Consider the following 18,227-nt stretch of genomic DNA (forward strand, 5'->3'; position numbering starts at 1 on the left):
GTCCCTGGGTTTATATAGCAAGAGCCTTTATTTCCCTACTGGCCAGCCCCTGTTTTATTTTTTAAGATAGGGTCCTGATGTTTCCTAGTCTGGCCTTGAAATCACACTCCTGGTGAACCTCCTGCTTCAGCCTCTTGGATTGCTGGAACTGCAGGGATATACCACCATACTTAGTTTGTGTTATACAATCAAGTCTGGTTAAGTCCATACTTTGTCTTTGATTGTAACACATTTTAGTACCAACTTGGAAAAGCCAGGGGATTAGTAACACTGGCTTGATGTTCCTAAGTGAGGAAGGATACTGAAGACTACTGTAGCTCCCAAGTTCCCTGAATACTACTGACTTGTAGGATTCTTCTAATATATCTGATCCCCACCTATTCAGTCTCCAGGGCATTTTAGTTGGTGTTCTATGAACTTACTTTCTTTTTCTTTTTTGGAACATTCTAGTAACCAAGGCCCTACAGCTTGCTTGTTTCCTCCCTTTTTTAATCAAATTGCTTAATCTGTACATTTTCCTTTAGGTGTCCATATTGTGAAACAAAGGGTCCAGACAAGGAAACTAGGTGTCACTATTAGTCCTTGACTCCTGGGCATGAGGAATTGATTTGTCCTTAAGCAGGTGTAGATGTAAAAGGAGAGTCAAAAGACTGCATGGGTCTCAGAGCCCGAAAGGAAGTATATATAGATCACCACCAAGGTGGGAAGAAGGCAAAGGCATAGAGCAGAAGAAGTGTAACCATGGCCTCACTGCCCTCTTAGCTTTCCTCAGGACTGGCTTTAATTATAAATATGTGATCCCAATACAGAGGCTGGAGGCATGTCTCAGTCAGGTAAACTAGGGCAAATGCCATGTGGTGGAAAACAGTTCTGAAATGACCCCGTGGCCCCATAGTGAGGGGTCAGGCCGGGAGAGAGGCCTTTCTAAGAACAAGAGAGGCTGGTGTGTCCTTCCCGTGGCATCATCACACTTTTCTTATAGACATAGATGAGACCAGGCCAGCAGGAACTAATCCATCTCAGGTGAACAGCAGCTTCCTTCTGGCCCCTTCTCCAAACTGTCAATGAAGAAATTTCAAATTCTATTCAGAGTGAGTCAGCATGGGGTTGTGTCATCAGGCATACCAGAGACTGAGTTGTTAGGCATTTTAATATAGGAAACTAGAGTTTATTCTGGTGCCTTTGTCATTCTGAAATGGTGGCTCATTAGGATCATATTACTGGAGTTCCTTAAATCTGATTGAACCTAAAGAGACCAATGTGAGAGTTGTGGCCAAAATCCATAATGCCTGTGTAAGTTCAGAATTAGACAAAAACTTCACTTTCAAGCAATGAATAGGATTATGTGCTTCCCGGATGGCATTTCTAGTCCTTGTATGGGCTCCACTGCAACTGCCTATTTCCATGCAGATTTTTGCTTCTGTTTTTCCAATTTAAGTTATTTGCTTCACTAAAGAGAAGCTCAGGAGAGCATCCCATTGTGAATTTTTAAATGTATTGACACTTCCACGAGTACCTTTCTTCAAAGGAGTCAAAGCCAATGCCTTCAAAAGCATTTATAGAACCCAGAGACTGTTACTGAAGTTGCAAGCCTGGGAAGGTAGCTCACTGTCAGAATGCTTGCCAGGATGAGTCAGTGTCAGAGTGCTTGCCTAGCATATGTAAAGTCCCAAGTTCAATCCTTGGCATCACAGAAAAAGGAAACTTAAAGAATCTTGTAAAGAATGAGCAGTATTTTAATGGCAGTTCGAATGTTTTATTCTTCTCCACCCCCTTGGTATATGAAGTTATTTGATCTTTAAGAGGTTACCTTCATATTGTATTTTTATTTTTAAACAGCTCAGTGTACATAAAATGAACTGCACATATTAGCATATGTACAAAACTGTGAAACCCTCACCCCATTCATGATAGTGAGCCTACTCATAACTTCCTCCATTCACTCTTGTCCAATGAGCCTACTCATAACCTCTTCCATTCACTCTTCCCTGTCCAATGAGTCTACTCATAACCTCCTCCATTCACTCTTCCCTTTCCAATGAGCCTACTTATAACTTCCTCTATTCACTCTTCCCTTTCCACTCTTCCTCAGGCAAGCATCACTCTGATTCTGTGTCTCTAGGTTTCAGTGCATTTTCTAGAGAACTGTGTTCTCTCTGGTGTCTCACTCATTTCTTTCATGAAGTATAATGAATTTGAGATTCATTTGTGATGGGTACATTATTAGTTCACTTCTATTTATTTCTGAGTGATAGTTTTCAAATTTATAGTCCACATAATTATGGACACTATATGTTCCATCTTACCATTATAAAGAAAAAAAAGGCTGCCTGGAAAAATTGATGTATGAGTGTTTGTATGGTATCCACTTCTTTTAGGCAGTATCTGGAATGGAATGGAAGGTGGTTTGACATTTGGATACAGGTGTTTAAATCTGCTTTCTTTCTGATAGCACAAAACTGGAAACATGCAAATGTCCACAAGCATTTTCAGACAGTCCTGTCTTATTTTGATGCACACATTGTCATTATCATATGATCTTTGTCACCTCTAAAAACAATCTTTCCTCTGAAATGATCATCATAGTATAATTACTGCAAGTTTTTGATTGGTGTTAACATCTTGACTGGTTTTTGGTCAACTTGACATGAGCTAGAGAAATCTGGGGAGAAGAAACTAAATCAAGAAAACGTCTTCATTAGATTGCTTATAGGCAAATTGTAGGGCATCTTCTTCGTTAATGACTGATGTGTCAGAGCTCATCCCACAGTGAATGGTGCCACCAATGACAAGTGATCCTGACTTGTAGACTGGGAAAGTTGTGGAGAGCAAGCTAATACGCAGCACTCCTCCATGTCTTCTCCCTCCATTCCTGCTTCCTGGTTCCTGTCTTGCTTCACTCAGTGATGGAGTGTGGCCTGAGAGCTGTAAGCTGAAATACAACCATTCTTCCCAACTTGCCAGTGGTCATGGTGTTTTATCACAGCTCTAAGGAAGTTAGTGTGTCTTTTAAACCTGCTATATATTTAATGTGCCTTGTTATTATATCTCATATGTAACTTTTCAAACAAATAGTTTCTTGCTGTTTTGAAAGCTTCAGCCTGTGAAGTCAGATGTTTAGGCCACTTCATTAATGTAATTACTGGTATATTAGGTTTGCTTTCTCTGTTCCACAGCTTCTTTTTTGTTGGACACTCTCCACTAGTCTATCCTCAGGTTTGGTTCATTAATTACAGCAGTTTTGCTGTTTTGTTTGTTTTAAGGCTTACCGCATCCATATTATTTAACTCTTCTTACACTGTGAGTTGAAGTTATGCTTTGGAGAGAGGGCAGTGCATATATCCCGTGGCATTGTTTTTAATTTTCCTCACATCATTTGATCATCCTGCTTAGTCCTGTATGATCCATTTGCTTTGAAGTCTAGTAGAAACTCTGAGCTCTTTCATATGTAACAGAAATGGGCCTTCATTCTGCTAATGTAGACACTTTATAACACTCACCTGGCAGATCTCTCAAAGGGCCAATGCACTAGTTTGGAATCATGTTGAGAAGAAAACAGATACAGAACAGAAATCCAAGCAAGTTTATAAGTGTCTTGCATGTGGCTGATGGCATTCTTTCACCCGCGGGGAGAATTCAGAGTAAAGAGTTCCATGGTCTACTTGCTTCTTTTCATAGGGTTGTCAGTGGCATACTGGAAATCCTGCTGTTTGTCTCTCAAGGTATCAGGGAAGATAGACTGATCACTGGCCTGTTTGTGTTATTGTCCACATGGACACATCATTCTAGAAAGAAAGCCAAGAAATGTCGTTAATTGCTGGTTACTCTAGTGTCCCTGGCATGACTGGGACTCTGATAATAAGACAAGGAGGAGGATTGATTTTCAATGTCTGCCAAACACACTGTTAGTAATAACTGTATCTGCCCTTAAGAGTCATAAATCCCCTTTAAGAATGGAAAGAAAGGAATTTTGCATATGGATGTTTTCCCATTATATTTACTGCATCCAGAGTTCTACTTGCCTAGTGTGCTCTTGTTCTCTCCATGATGGCTATCAGGGCCACTATGCATAAAGTCTCTTGGTAACTGTGGAGTAAGTGCTCCCGAACCCTAAAAATAAGTTTTGTGGCTGGGGAAGGGGTAATAGGAGGATAGAGTGCGAGACAGCTACTTCAGGTCACTTTTGCATGTAACTGCCCTAAAAGTATCCACTTCATTAGCTCAGATGTCTTCCCTGTCATGAGATCTTCCTTGATCTCACCCCAATTGGAGTTAATCAACATCTTCCTTCAATTCCCACAGTATTTTTCATGATAGCCTTCAGAGTTATAATTCACATACTATAGAAGTTACAGTTAAATTGTGACATTCAGTCTAGTTTTAGTATAATCAGAGTTGTGCAAAATCACAGGGCCAAATTTTAAATATTTTCTGCATCTCAAAAAATCTTCATTGTCTCACATTTATGTCATCCGTTAATATACTTTTTGTATGGAGTGTCCTATTTGGACATTTCCTATGAATAAATGATCCAGTATCCCCTCACAGTCTCCTACTCATACCTTCATTGCTCCTTCCTCTCCAGACTGAGTTCCTAGTTTGACAGATCCATTCTGTTTTTAGGATTGCAAACATTATACAGTCTCCCGTTCATCTGTGCTTGTTTATAGAAAGAAAAGGGACATGAAGATGGTAAGCTACTGGGCAGTTATTTTTAAGAGATACATTTTCTTAGTTTAACTGAATCCATTGCATCATTGCCTTTAGAACAATGGGTGCATTGACTGGACAGACATATTTGGGTTATGGAGGCGTCTTTAGTCTGCTCACTCTTTCTTTCACCTTCCTCCATCCCTAAGAGTCAATGGGAAATGTATGTGGCAGAAGAGAAAACACTTGATTACAGCTAATGCCCCTCAGCATTTACAAGTGAAAGGAATGAGGCCCATGGCATTAGTAAAGGGATTGAAATGGATTTAGGAACTGAGGCTGAAACAGGAGCCTAATTAGAAGATTCCAGGGTCATCATGTCAGTCTTCACCTGTCCATCATTAGACAGGCTGTGCACAGCTCTCACTTCAAAGATTCCGCCCGTTTGTCTCATCTGTATTTCTTGCCCCTCCACTCTAGAGGGAAACGTTGCCTTGGCTGTGCCTTGTAGCTTGATGTACCTCCAGCTGGATACCGATTGTGGGTAAAGGTTCAGAGAAAGGCTACTAAAAATATAGTACATGTGTTTAATTAGTTTCTTTAAAGGGATGAGGAAAAAATCGTGTTGGGCAGAAATTTTGTGCTAGGGTTCTCTCTCTCTCTCTCTCTCTATGTGTGTGTGTGTGTGTGTGTGTGTGTGTGTGTGCGCGTGAAGAGACTATTTAGGTGTCATTCCTCAGGAGCCATCCTCCTTGTCTTTTGAGGCAGGGTCTTTATTGGCCTGAAGCCCACTGATCCAGCTAGCCTTATAGGCCAGCAAGCCCCAGGGATCTGCCTTTTCCTGTCTCCCCATTGCCAGGGTTACAAGTGAGTGCCACCACATTCTCCTCTTCTTCCAACTTCATTTCATTATCATTGGTTGTTGTCTTTGTTGCATCATTGTTGTCTTCCTCTTCTAACTTGGATCCTGTAGGTTGAACTCAGATCCTCATACTTACAAACACTTTGCTCACTGAGCTATTCTACCAGCTCCATGTTATCTTAGTTTTAACTGCCCCTTTAAAAATAAGAAGGAAGGATGTAGATAAATAATAAAAAGACTTCCTGTTCCTATGAGTGAGACCTTATGATTCTTTTCTCCCTATGCTTGGGACCCAAGTCATTGAATACTTGCTAACCTGGATGATCTCCCCTTTGGCAGGGCATGCATGGCTAATTACCATCTTTAACCTATTTGGTTTTCCATGCGGGGCTAGTCCTGTACACTCAGCACGTAGAGTAGTGACATCTAAAACTGTCTGGGGAAACTGAGGGCAGGTTAGGATCTAATTTATTTGCTCACCCAGAGTCAGCTGCTATCACTGCCTCACAAGCTGGCACACTTAGTGTCTCTGTAGGCTGTGGCATCCTGGGTCACAGAGTGTTTTGTAGCAGCCCACTGCTACCCTTTGCCCCTGACGATCTGTGGGCATGTGTGCAGAGCTATTACTGGATTTGGAGAGTCAGGGATGGTGGGAAAGAACACAGAGTAGAGATGGAACTTGGATGATAAGAGTCAAATGCTGTGTGAGGCTTCTACGCATGGAATGGGGTCTTGTGTTCTTTGTGGTCTCTAGACCACTGTTTTCATCACTTGGCTCATTATTTCAGGAGGCAATACTCAAAGGTGATTTCGTTAGACTGAGTCTTAATTAAGACCAGCCACCCCCACCCACACACTCTGAATTAGCTTTCAGATGAATTTGTTTTGATGCCAGTAACCCATCCACATTTTGTTTCAGACTTTGGTGTAATGTTAGCTCAAGAAATTTCTTTAAGTAATCCAGATTTTAAAATTGCCATCACAGGATCCCTTTTTTCTTTATTTGTGACAAAGAATCCCAGTTTCACCTTAAAGGTAAATAGCATCTAATTTCTAAAATGTCTCAAGATATTAAAAACATGATTTTAAATAGCTTTAGTACCCTGAAGGAGGAAAAATCGCTATGCAACCATGTGCTTCAAACCTAAATGCCACCAGTCCATGAGGCAGGTGTGACAAAGCCTTCTCAAGGTGGCATGCTCATGATGGGCACCACAGCTCTGGGGAAGTCAGATTCCTTTGGACATGCTACTCTGTGACACAGCCTGTGCAATATAGAGCTTACTCAGCACTGTCACCCCACCTCCCATTGCATTTAACTGGATCTTGTGTGTTTGAGTACGGCAAGTTGTTGGCTTCAAGTATGTCCATGCCTAAATTTAAACAGATAACCTGAGAGAGCTATGTGACCTTTCAAATGAACACCATCTGAAGTCATACAGGTGCATAGAGATGGAAGGAGATTGAATTCCGGGGTCAGCACACATTGACTTAATGCGATGGTATAAGTGTAGGGCTGGTGTATTCATAAGCTAGGGTGGTTTCTGCTAATTACAGTTAAAGGTGTAATATGCCGAGTCAAACATTGCAAGATTACCAAGTGCTTCCTTGGAATTTCATGTCAGGAAACTGTATTGTAGGCAGGCTCTCATACTCAACAGGCCTGGCACCCCAGCCACTGAGTTGCTATCATGTTAAAACTTATGCTGGTGGTAGCAAGTCCTTCTGTGGTCCTCTGTCTACAGGTTTGAACTTTTCCTTGCTAATTCTCAGAGTGAGGGGCTGACACTTCAGCTTGGTTCAAGGTCTCTCTCTGTCTGTCCTGTTGCCCCGGATCCCTCAACAAACAATAGTCATTCCCATTGGATTTTGTTTTGATCACAGGAGTTTGCTTTCTCTTCATCTCAAATAAGTTTCCCTATGTCTCTTCATGCCTAAGGCCAAGACTTTCTGAGTGACCATCATTGTGAATCTTATATATTCATAATGGCCATCTATTACAGATTCATAATTATATACATATATATGTATATATACATGTATTAGCTACATTATACCAATAATGGTGACTAAAGTATATAAAAGAGTATTTAATGACATGATCCTCATTATTTTGGGTGAAAAACACTTTAAAAATTACTATGGTTCTATTTTTTATGAAGAAAACATACATAATACAAAAAAATTACTAGTGTGTGCAACTGGAGGTAAGGCTTACTTATATACTGGTATTTTATGAGCTTGGGCACTTAATGTGTTTCACTTTATTAATAAGCACAGACTAATAAAAACACATCTAAGTCAGGGCACTTTACTCCAGCCTTAAGTAAAATGTTGGAACTACAAGCTCTTTCAATTAAGCTTTCACAGTAACTTACATATCCAGGTATTTTAGAAGACATGTAATGTATGTGTGAGGCATTGAGGTCCAGCCTGATGTATTTTGGGCTCTGTTGTATATTAACACCCATGCATTTTCAAACAAAGGTGGCCATTGTTCCTGGTGAATATATCCTCTACAGGAAATGACCTCTTGGTCTATGCTGTCACTGTGGAGTCCTCATATCTTGCTTTGTGGTTTGTTTCACCATATTCACTCTTCTCAGCAAAAAGAGGATGTGTTTGGGACCCACTGAAACCGTTTTAAAGTGTGGATTAGACAATTCTCCCTGACACTGCTTCCTTAATTTAGTGTGAAGTGGAATTAAACAGTAGAAATGGAGGGATTTACTTGGAAATATCAAAATAAGAGGGGAATTGTTTGGTTATACAGCAGACTCTAAAGGGGGCTGAGGAGAGGATTGAAGACAATTATGAGGCATGCATGTTGTTTTTAAGTGATATGTGAGCCCAGGGAGTGTAACAGCTGTGTTGTTGTTGTTTTTTTTTTTTTTTTTCTCGTGCCAACTTTCTTGGTTTGATTGATTTTTTTCTCTCTGACAGCTCACTGTGCTGATAAATGTGTCCATGGTCGCTGCATTGCTCCAAACACCTGTCAGTGTGAGCCTGGCTGGGGTGGGACCAACTGCTCCAGTGGTAAGTTCCCATCTGCTATTGTCTGTCTCTGGCCCCTTGTCTGTGGGTTACTCTAAGCCAAAGTTCCTGTCTCCATCCCAAGCGGAGGGCAGTGTGGACTGCAGTTCTAACTCATTCATACAGTTCTTTCCAATTCTATGCATGTATTACAGAGAGCACTGCTGTTAAGTAAGTAGGGAGGAAAGTTCATGGAATGGAGAGTTGGGAAATCCAATACCCACACCTCTGCCACTATCAGAGTAGGAGGTGGAGTTTAGTATCTTCACTGAAGGAAGGCCATTGTGGTAACACAGCTATGGTGTTCTAACTTCTGTTTTTAATTTGACTTAAGCAAGATACTTTCTTGTGTCACATGTTGAATTTAATTCAGAAATAGAATGGTGTGATGTTTACATGTCTTTTTGCCTCTGAACTCAGAGATGAAAATGATGAGTACGTTCTCAGATAACTTCAGGGAGATAAATCTGCAATAAAAATTCATGAACATTTTGATGCTTATTTAACAAAACTGCAACACACCGTATGACTGTTTTCATTATGAGAGAGTTACAATTCTAAAATGAGATTTTCTAGATTCTAGGAAGGCTTCCTTCAAGGTCCCTATTTTCAGGATCATGAAGTTGGAATGATGACTGTCATAGAACACAGTTAGTTCGTGCTAAAATTTCAGTGTTCTGAAACTTGTTAGGAATGCAAAATTGTGCCTTTTTCTTTATGACTTTAAAAGTATGTGAGGAAATGGAAATACAATGCTATATTTCAACAAATAAATCATTAAGCTCATGTGTTCCAAAACTGAGCCAGTTCCTAGAGTCTCCAATGCTACCAATTGCATTTTTGGGGACTAGTCTGAGAGAATTTTAAATCGCCCAGATAAGCTGGCTTCTAAGACTTCTACTTGCTTTCTTTGGAATTTGGAAGATTCTTTCTTAATTTGCTAAGAACACCTTTAGACTTAGGATTTCTTGACTGCCTCTGAAGCTGCATCTCCTAGGGGAAGCCTTTGGGCACAGAATATTCAGTTAAGAGCCTGCTTATTGTGACTGTGAGGTGTGTGTGTGTACAAGAGTGTAAGAATATATGAATGTGTGTGTGTGTGTGTGTGTGTGTATGAGGGTATGAGGGCATATGTGAATGTGTGTGTGTGTGTGTTTATGAGGGTGTGTGTGTGTGTGAGTGTGAGGGCATATATGAATAGGTGTACCTCTGTTCCTGTTAGTCACCTCTATTCTAGTGGGTAACTGTGTTTCAGAGTTTTGTTTCCCTTTTGTTGGAGTGCAGGGAGTGGGGGTGGGCATTTTGTTCACATGCTATTGAGGTGGAATGTTTGGGATGTGCAATTTGGCTTGTGTCCATTTTCCTGGCTGACTGACCACAAATACGACACGGCTTTCATTAACTTTTCTAACTTTAAAATCAGTTGTACCCAGACATTTGAAGACAAATATTGTCAAGTAGGAAAGGGGAAATGGATTATTCTTTATTTGAAAATGGGTTTCTTACTCATTTTGGGGCAAGAAGCTGTAGAATGATTTCAGCTGTATTATTCTTACTTTGTGTCCTAAAAATTGGAGACTACTTCAAGTTCAGGGCTCAGACTAGAGGACATTTGTGAATGAAACAAAAGCCCACAAGGACTTTAGACATTTCAAAGCTGATTTGGGCCTTTGAGAAAGTAAGTGGTTACTCTCTGTATTAGAGTCTTCTGACTTGTATGAAGACTCCAATATTCTGAGATCATATGTTCCAACAACAATGCAATATGATAATTAAGCAACTTTTAGTTTATTCTCTACAATTCATGTTTGGGCTTTGTAACAAATAAAAAAGTATAAATAAACGTGAACAGATTTCTCAAGTCTCCAAAGATGTTCCAACGATGACACTCCTGATGCTTTTTAAACCCACACCATAAAGAGGCAAGACCATATAGTGCTCTGCCAGAAAGCCTCAGTTTGGGTCCTAGAACCCATCTTACAACTACCAGTAACTACAGCTCCAGAGGATGTGATGTCTTCTTGTGGCCTTTATGGACACTTGCACTCGAATGCACAAACCCCAGACATGCATGCATCCACACATGCATACTGACATGGGAAGAGCATGCCAACTCTGAAGCCTATGTATATGTGTGATAAAACAGCAGGACATACACCTGGGGCCCAGACAGCCTCAGAAGCCTCTGTTCTTAACCCCTTAAATACCTGGTGAGTTCAGCAGGACTGAGAAACCAACATTAGCACACTGGTATCAAGCAAGTCCCAGATGTCCCCTTGTCAGTCTCCTCGTTTCCCAGGTGTCTTAGGAAAAATAAAACAGATAGCAGTGTGTGCTAGTGATGGGTTTTTGTCCACTTTCTGCTCTAGATTCTCTTGGCGCTACACTGCACTTTGTTGTCGCATCTCCCCACCCTCTTTTGTCTGGATTTCTTGGTCGTTCCTTGTTTGTGTAGAGGAGGACAGTGAGAATCCCATAGGAGATCTATGTCCCTGGTGTTTTGTCCACTCAAAGCTGTGCATTGAGCAGTGTCTTACCACTGTTCCGTTACAAAAGGGAAGTAGTCGGCTGCTGGCTGTTATCAGTCAGTGTTCTGCAGGCTCTCGAAACGAGGGAAGCTGCCCATGCTTATTGTTGCTGCAGCCCCCATGATTCTGAAGGAGCTGCAGGTGCTAGAGAAGTCACTGAGGGAGACAGCTGAACTAACACCCTAAGGCCAAAACCTTCTTCCCTTCTTCAGTGTCTCCCCAGTGCCCTCTACTGAAAATGCTTAATATTCACCAGAGGAAAAGGAGTTATAAGACTCACACATGTTTTTGTGGATTAGGCAGTGAGGGATACATTTTAAATGAGGAGACGATGCATTGCTCTTATTCAGTTACTGTATTTACTGCTCTGCACACTTGAATTCCTCTATGGCAACACGATGGTTCTGTCCTTCCTCCTAATTTGACAGAGCCCCCATTTCACAAACAAGGTCAGGGGAGTGTTATATCCATTGCTACTTCCTCTGTGCCTTTCCAAAGTTAGTCACGGCTCTGCCGAGTGTCCCCTACATACTACAGTTAACTTGCAACACTTTGTACCTAAAATAATAGATAGCTTGGAAATGGACATGTGGACAGGGATACATCAAACAGAAAAATATCGAAAGCTGCTACACGACTTTTCTCAGCAATTGGCCACATAGCCCCAGCGGTGGTCTCCTCTCTTGTTCTTCGTTTCCATCTCTCTCAACCACAACCTCAACTGCTCGGGGTTCGTTACTTGGAGAAATGGCTCAAGGCATCATTGTTGACAGGGTTGTGCTCCCTTTTGTCCTCCACTCCCCGTCTGGTTGCTGTCATTTTCTATTACTTTTTACCACTAGGCGTGGGTGCTTGAGACATGCTCTACCCATTCCAAGGAAACTACCTGCAGACTCTATGTCTGCCAGCAATCCAGTTTCCCCTTTTGATAGTTTGGATCAGGTGACAATAAATTAATAGCTATCACACAGAGCTATCTTTTTTTCTTCCACAAAGACATAAAAAACTAAGAGATTGACATATTCCGATGCGAGGTTTTCAGATCTCTGCTTGAGATTTGATAGCTGGTTGCCATGTCAGCAGAAGGCAGGCTTCACCTCTGAGACGCAGTCAGTGTGCCTAGTTCCCAATACAGGCAAGTCAGACGACTGTACAAAGTTGGTTTCCTCTGAATGAAATCATGATTTATTTGACTAGATTCTGACATACCACTTCCTTTAAAACTTGATTAAAATGATTTTTTTTTGAAAAAGCCCACACATATTTTTCTTTTATTGGCATCCGAATGTGAACCCCTTGCCTAGATGACTGAGTGAAACGAATCCATTTTACCTGCCTACACCTTCCCTCTCCTCTTTCCTTCCCCCATCAATCTCTCTGTCCTAGGATCAATCCCCTGTTTCTCTGCCCATCCCACTGGGTGGTAACTTCTGGAGGGTGGGGGTCCAGGTGTTATTAATATGTTAATCTCCATTATACTTGGCATGTGGCTGAAATTGTGAGACGGAATGAATTGTGTGATTCTGAGAAGGTCACTCATGGGTTCATTTTAATGACTTTTTCTGAATGGTTACAGTGAGCAGAGCATTGTACTGGATACTGGGGATAAAGGAAAATGATTCTGTTTGATTACTAATCTCACAGACATAGCTTGGGAGAAGAGTAAAATAATAAGCCAAGGAAAGATGATTGGGGTTGGGTAAAGTAGGAAGATTCTCAAAGGACAAGGGCAGGAAGGATTAAAAGCTTTGCCAGGAACAGAGAACCGATTGCCATAGAACATGAGAGGGTGACTGGTTATAAACTACTCTTCCAGAAACTTCCCTGAGAAGTCATAGAGAAGACACAGAGGAATGTAGAAGTAATTTTAAGTTCAGGACGAGGCTTTGTTGACTTTCTCAGGGACTTGGAGGCTGGGGACTCAGTTGAGAAAGGAAATCAAGTAGTTGGGGGAAGATAACTCTAGATGGCAGTTAGGACTGGGACAGGATCCTCTCTCTCTCTCTCTCTCTCTCTCTCTGTGTGTGTGTGTGTGTGTGTGTGTGTGTGTGTGTGTGTGTGTGTGTGTGTGTGTGTGTGTGTGTGTGTGTGCACGTACACCGTGACTACATATACCAGCAGAGGGCACTGACTCTTCTATAGCTGGAGTTACAGGTAGCTGTGCGCCACCTGTCATGGGTGCTGAGAACTGAATTTAAGACCTTGACATAGTCCTGCTCTTAATTGCCCAGCTCTCTCCCCATGCTCTAAATGAATATGCTTAATGCAGTTTCCGAAGCATTTCTTTGTGTTGTCAACCTTTTAGCTTTACTATTAGGAATGACCATACATTCATTTGTTTTCCAAACTTATGGAATCCTCTTTATAAGTTTTAAACAACTATTGAGAAATTTATTTCTCCGTTGGCCACAAGGTACAAACGAAAGTCCCAGATGAGCCAGCAGCCAGCAAATAGATACAAAAGCTTGCCCCTCAAGCTCTTTAATTTCAAGATTAGAGCCAAACAGAGACAAAACTGGAAATTAATTTTGGTCCCTGAAAACCCACGAAGGGTTTTTGTTTAGTCACTAATGGCATTTCTGGTATTTGTAAATGGCGAAAATGTGCCTTGGAGGCAAGGCTGGCGCCAACATTTCCAGGTGCGATGCTAGTGACACTAAGGACCTTTTGAATTAGGTAGGCATGCTGTGCAGCAGGGACCTGTAAGATGCCGCCTGCAGGGTATTTGAATGGAGGAATCTGTCTGAAAGATATTACAAGGCAGAATTTGTAAAGTACACAAAGCTGACACGGTCCACAGCAAAGTCTGTGGTACAGATCTATGACCCAGACACAATGGTGGGATCAATATTGTCTGAGGAGAGGAAGCCCCAGGAGCCCAATCCCCACAGCCAGTAGTTAACATGCCCATTAGCACAGTCAGAATCACTTTAGCAATTAGTTTGATGGGGCAGCCAGGGCATGAGATCACTGGGTTCACTAAAGTGAGGGGGCGGGTGCCAATGAGAGGTGGGAAGGGAAGGATGGCCCATCAGGACCGCCTGCAGGCGGCTCACTGATGGACCACCTGAGTCACACACAGAAACTGCTAATTTTGTCTTTCTAATGGAGCCCCTACCTGAACGGAGAATCCCTACCAAGCTCTCCCAGTCCCACCCTAGGTTTTAGTCTTTCTTTGTTTCCGGATGTTGCTTCCTTAATGCTTAACCTAAGAATAAGGATTAAACAATGAAAAGAATGGACTGTCTTCAGCACTGTGCCCAGCATCATCTTAAAGGCAAGACAAGGATGCTAGCAATGCTTTCTTGACAGTCAACACTGTCATTCTCACTTGGTCTTAGGACCATCAATAGGTAGATCAGCCCCTTGTGACAGCTCATCTTTCTCTGTAAGCCATGCCTCCCTTTAGCAGTATGCTCCTGTTGACGTGGCTTGCCAGGACATTCCCAATATAGAAGCCCTAGAGAGGTGGTGTTTTTTTGTTTTGTTTTATTTTAAACATATTGTTTTATTTGCATTATTTCCAACCTCTGATAAAAGTCATCTGAATGAGATATGTCCTATTTGGGACACAGGACTATTACAGATGCTCGTATTGCTTGTGCTAGCTGAGGTCATATGCAATGGCTGCAAGATAAGGCTGGGCTGTTTAACTCAGCTCCACATGATTTATTATAAAAAAAAAAAACTTTGTGCAGTATCCTTTACCAGCAAATCTTGTTGGCTTAGCTACAAGAACTTGATGTGTGTCCTCTGTATCTGTTGCTGCCCCTCCCTCCCAAGGCATCATCCTCTCTTCATGGATAACTGTAGTTATGTCTTTGCTGACCTCCCTACTTCTCCCTCGGGCCTATTAAGAATCAATTCTCTGTCTTGAGACTACAGTGACCTTGTGAAAACATGCTTCAGAGCAGGTTGCTCTCATCCCTGAGCTCCATGCTTCTTGGTATAATTCAAATATGCTCTGTGATCTACCAAGCCTGCATTATCTATCCTATTCCCCAACTTCTCATCCATATATACCATCCAAGGTCTCAACACTGCTCAGCATTTGCCTTCCAGTTCTTGAACATCCTACTTTAATCTCTGCTTTTGCATTTGCTGTTTGCATACTCAAAGCATGTCTGTTATTACTATCACATTTCCTTTTCAAGCTTTAAAAAAATAATGGCGATCCCTGAGAATGTCTGCCTTGTTTACTTGTTGGTGTTGTTTGGTCTATCTTTCCCTCTATGATGCAAGCCTCATTTAAAAAAAATAAAGGTTTAGAAAATCAAAAAATACAGGTTTTCGTCTGTTTAAGTTACTGTTGTCTAGTTTTGTTCGGGGCATGCTGTAATGTTCATTAAATATTTGTAGATGGAGGGAATAAAGACATAAGTGTACCAGAGCGATAATGGATAAACCCGATTATTGGAGATGACACTCTGTGTCTGTCAAGGCACTTTCAACTTGGTAGAAGAATGGAAGGCCATGAACAGACAAGTCAAGAAAGAAATGGCTAAAGGTCTGCCAGAGATAGAGCATGACCTGGAACCATTCATTCTACTTCCTTAGAGGGCACAGACTCCTGTGGCTTCAGGACTCACTGTTGGTTGTGTGCTATGTAAACTTGTCTTCAGAGACACCAGGGAATTCCTCCTGTAACCTGAAAGCTGAAATAAAACTGTAGAAGTCAGAGGAGGTTTACCAGATTACCAGATTTATGGATATGGGAGTTTCACCTTCACCAGAGAGAGATGACTACACATTGATGTACTATAAGCACTAGGGATTCCTGGTCTGGAGATGTAACTAAGAAAACTGGCTAAGTCAGCCTTCATGTGAATGGAGAATGCCTCCTAATTTCCCCTCCTAAATTTTTGTCATTTCTTCCTCTTGGGGAAGATTCTGTAAGGTGATAGAATTTAGCTGTTAATCTGTATCCAATTAGAGTATAAATAGCAAGAAATTAGGCAAAGACATTCAGACTACAAATTATTCCAAAGCATATGGCAATGAATAGAATTTCATTGACCTCTTTAGACTCTCCTCTTATCAAATAAATAGCAGGAAATAGTTTAGTCCATTTAAAAAAAAAAAGAAACAGTCAGATAGAGTGCAGGAGTTTTAGTTCATCACAGATCTTAGTGATTTCCTTTTAAACCCATAAGAAGTATAATGTGTTAGTGTTAGGTGTTATTGCAGTAATGTGTTCTGCTTTGGGTGAAGTAATGATATATACCACATGTCTCTGTGGGTTCCATTCTTGCCTGCTGCTATTGTCTATTGCCTGGTGCTATTTTACCACTACTGATTCAGGTAGATCTACATATATTCACACGTGTATTGTAAGTTCACTGAAATCATGTTTTCATGATAATTTTACAACACAATGAACTTTCTGCCTAAAACCATTATCTTGTTTGTGATTGTGTCAAATAATTCTTGTTTAACTATTCATTGTCTAAAAGTAAACTTTAAAATATAATCACTTCTTTTTTCTGATAGAAAAAAATCTTTGGGTTTGTGGAAAAGCTACTTTAATTCACAGTCTGAACATTTGTGACTATGCTTAGAACAAACTAGAGACACTTGAGATACATAAAACTAATGAAGGTAGGACACAACAAAGTGAGAATATTTATCTTACTTACAGAGATTAGTCCAGTGGGCTATGTAATAGACATCATAGGAACATAGTTATTGGTTGACGAGTAAATCATTTTAGCTTAGGATCCTGTAAAAACTGGATGGTTCATCATTCATTACTGATTCATAAAACTAATGAAGGTAACATCAAAGAAAGTTATATTTTAATGTACTAATAATTCCTCTCTCTAGTAGTCAGAAACTAAGTTTCCTTGAGGAAACAGTATTAAAACTTTCAAACCATTTAGTCAGTATGGACAGTTTGGGCCTAGTTTCTCACTGTAGCATTTCAGACAAATCATTTAAGGCCTTTACTGCTTAGCCTCATATCTAAAATAAGAATGGTGTTTGTGCAACGGTGAGCCTGCATATTTAATCCTTCAATCTCTTGTCAAGCTCCACCTCCTCTGTGTAACCCTTTCTTCCTTTCCAGTCTCTCTTTGACCAAGGGCACCATGGAAAGAAGGGCAGGTGGAAGTAAGCCTTCTCTTCAGTACCAAGCATGTATATTCTTACATGACAAGTCTCATTGTGATCTAGCCCCTTCTAATATATAATAAATTTTGCTTACAGGTTTTGTCTTAGTCAGGAATAAATAGCACGGGCTCAATAACAAGAACTTTGTAGCTACAGAAGATGCCCAAGGACATCTTAATTATACACACACACACACACATACACACACACACACAGAGAGACAGAGAGAGAGTTTATAACACAAGCTCCCATGTAATAGCTCTGATGGTTATTACTCTCTTGACATAAGGGAATATGTGTAATCTCCTCCAATATTTATATCCCTCCCCCCACTTTATATCCTTGAGACTTGCCTGCACTGTAGATATAGTCATTAAGATGTTCTCTCACGGACACCAACATTTGTATTCATATACATTAAGGTTCTAGCATCTCACACCCTTTCTTTCTGGTTTGCGATGTCAGAGAACCCTACAAATGAACTTATAAAATTGAAGCCTAACCTTTAGAAAACATCTTTAAGAAGAGTGGAGATTCTTTATCAGCCAGTGAGTAGAATTAATCTGAGAGGCAGTGGATGGCTGTCCACATTGATGCATTCTAGTCCTTTTGCAGGGTGAGGGGCACAGGGTTTAGCACTTTCCAGGGACCTGGAAATGCATTTCCATTGTTCTTTCTTGTGGATGGAGACTCTTTACAAAGTTGTTTTATTGTTAAAGCCTCTTGATGTTTTGTATGAGTATCTTTTCTTCTCCATTAAAAAAGGGAATGATGCACCATAGTCATGTTAGCCTGGAGCACAAGGGATGAAATCACAGGATGATGAAAGCCTGGGAAGGAGGAGGCTTAAGAAGAAAGGGTGTGTGTTTCTGCAAGAGCCCTGCTTTTCTGTCCTTTGAGGCAGAGGGAAACTATTTTGGTCTCTTCTTAAAAATATTCCACAGTGATAGTTCCTTGAAAGTGACTTATTTGTACTTTGCCTCTACATTAGATGTGCGTGGGGTGGGGGAAGGGGGCTTGGTGAATTTTCTTCCTTATTAACTTCT

General features: G+C 40.9%; 1 protein-coding gene across 1 annotated transcript in view; it reads left to right on the forward strand.

Moving 5' to 3' along the window:
* Megf10 (multiple EGF like domains 10) overlaps nucleotides 1–18,227 on the forward strand; it is a 137,418-nt gene that overhangs the window by 60,791 nt on the left and 58,400 nt on the right. Inside the window, exon 5 of the mRNA XM_051201183.1 lies at nucleotides 8,456–8,548. Within this exon, the coding sequence (XP_051057140.1) occupies nucleotides 8,456–8,548 (93 nt within the window). The remainder of the gene's footprint in view (nucleotides 1–8,455; nucleotides 8,549–18,227) is intronic.

This window comes from Phodopus roborovskii, unplaced genomic scaffold (assembly GCF_943737965.1).
Source record: "Phodopus roborovskii unplaced genomic scaffold, PHOROB, whole genome shotgun sequence".
In the NCBI taxonomy this organism is placed as follows: Eukaryota; Metazoa; Chordata; class Mammalia; order Rodentia; family Cricetidae; genus Phodopus; species Phodopus roborovskii.